Source organism: Otolemur garnettii, unplaced genomic scaffold, assembly GCF_000181295.1.
Source record: "Otolemur garnettii isolate 467f Iridium unplaced genomic scaffold, OtoGar3 scaffold00071, whole genome shotgun sequence".
Classification (NCBI taxonomy): Eukaryota; Metazoa; Chordata; class Mammalia; order Primates; family Galagidae; genus Otolemur; species Otolemur garnettii.
The window spans coordinates 5,376,076-5,377,686 of record NW_003852466.1 but is presented as its reverse complement, the minus strand read 5'-3'; the positions used below and the strand labels follow the sequence as shown (position 1 = coordinate 5,377,686).

The 1,611-nt window shown below is 44.8% G+C and overlaps 1 protein-coding gene across 1 annotated transcript; it reads left to right on the top strand.

Annotated features, from left to right (window-relative positions):
* Positions 1 to 162: 162 nt before the first annotated feature.
* Positions 163 to 1,309, top strand: LOC111726567 (syncytin-2-like; the record flags this gene model as incomplete). The annotated part of the gene is made up of 1 exon (XM_023515419.1): positions 163 to 1,309. A coding segment is annotated over exon 1 (921 nt), but the record flags the coding sequence as incomplete, so codon positions are not given.
* Between the last annotated feature and the right edge of the window lie 302 nt (positions 1,310 to 1,611).

The window sequence follows — 1,611 nt, the reverse complement described above, 5'->3', positions numbered from 1 at the left end:
GACTCGTACAGCGATCCTACAACCAATTCAATCCACCACCGGTGGGTATACCCAACGCTGGCAGTGTTTTGACAAGCCACGCCCTCTTGCTACGAAGCCAAACCACACCTGCCCCGACAAGTGTAACAAGGTCGCGGCCATACACTCTAGCTGTTACCACCAAGTAGCCGTCTGCCTTCAGGACGGTAATCAATTCTTTACAGCCACCCCCACGCGGACCCTCCCTGGTTCATTTGGGGGAGACTGGACTTCCAACACCTGTGTAGTCCAGTGTCCCGGAGGATCCACAAAATATGCGCAAGCCTCCTGCCTTGCTCCAGTAGAAGAGCCCGCCTGCTGGCCTGTAAATGCTCCCATTCACATCTCAGACGGTGGGGGACCCACAGACATGGTCAGAAAAGAGATAGTCCAAAAAACCATTCAACGTCAAACAGAAAACCTACTTCCAAAGCCCAACTATAATCCCCTCCTTAAAGTCGTGCCCAAAGGTGTCGACCTAAACCCCCAAACTATGTACATCCTTGAGTCTGCCCATTTACTCCTTAATTCCACCAATTCTCTACTGGCTTCGGACTGCTGGCTTTGTCTAACCTTAGGACATTCTTGGCCCCTGGCCTTCTCGGCGCCAGCCGTCACTCCCCTTAATCCTACCCTAACTAATTACAACAATACCAATCCCTTTAAAGTTCAACCTTTCAATTTTAGTGCTTCCACATGCTATTGGAGCCCCAAGCAAAACAATTCTTTTGATGTTAATCTAGGATTTATATCTTTTACTTCTTGTCCTCTCATTATTAACTCCTCCCAGCCTGGATGTCTCCCTCCTGATAAAGTATTTGTGTGCGGAGACAATATGGCCTACCCTTTCTTACCTATAAATTGGACAGGCCTATGTGCCCCTGCTTTATTAGCTCCCGATATAGACATTCTTCCGGGAGATGAGCCTGTCCCCCTCCCGAGTTTTGATATGTTCACCCCCAAACATAAAAGAGCCCTTCAGTTCATTCCATTCCTAGTAGGACTTGGTGTCACTGCCGCCCTAGGTACCGGATCAGCAGGAGTAGGAATTGCAGTAGATTCCTATCAAAAATTATCTCAACAATTAATCTCAGATTTAAATGTCATGTATGAATCTCTAAAAGACATTCAAGACCAAGTTGATTCCCTAGCTGAAGTAGTTCTTCAAAATCGTCGAAGTTTAGACTTACTAACCGCAGATAAAGGAGGAATTTGTCTCACCCTCCAAGAAAAATGTTGTTTTTATGCTAATAAATCAGGCATTGTAAGGGACAGAATCAAAAAACATCAAACAGAATTAAAACAAAGGCGCAAAGAACTTTTTAAAAACCCTTTATGGAATATGTGGAATGGTGTCCTTCCCTATCTCCTCCCTCTCCTTAGACCCCTAATTAGTTTCCTTTTAATCCTCTCTTTTGAACCTTGGATTTTCAAAAAAATCACAGATCTTATCAAAAGACAAGTCAATACAGCTCTTAAGAAAACAGTCGAGGTTCACTACCATCGCCTCCCAACCCAGGATGTAAGTCCTAAAGAATTTAGTACTCCCCTTGAAACCCCCTCTACAGCTCTTAATTTTACTCTTCTTGCCCC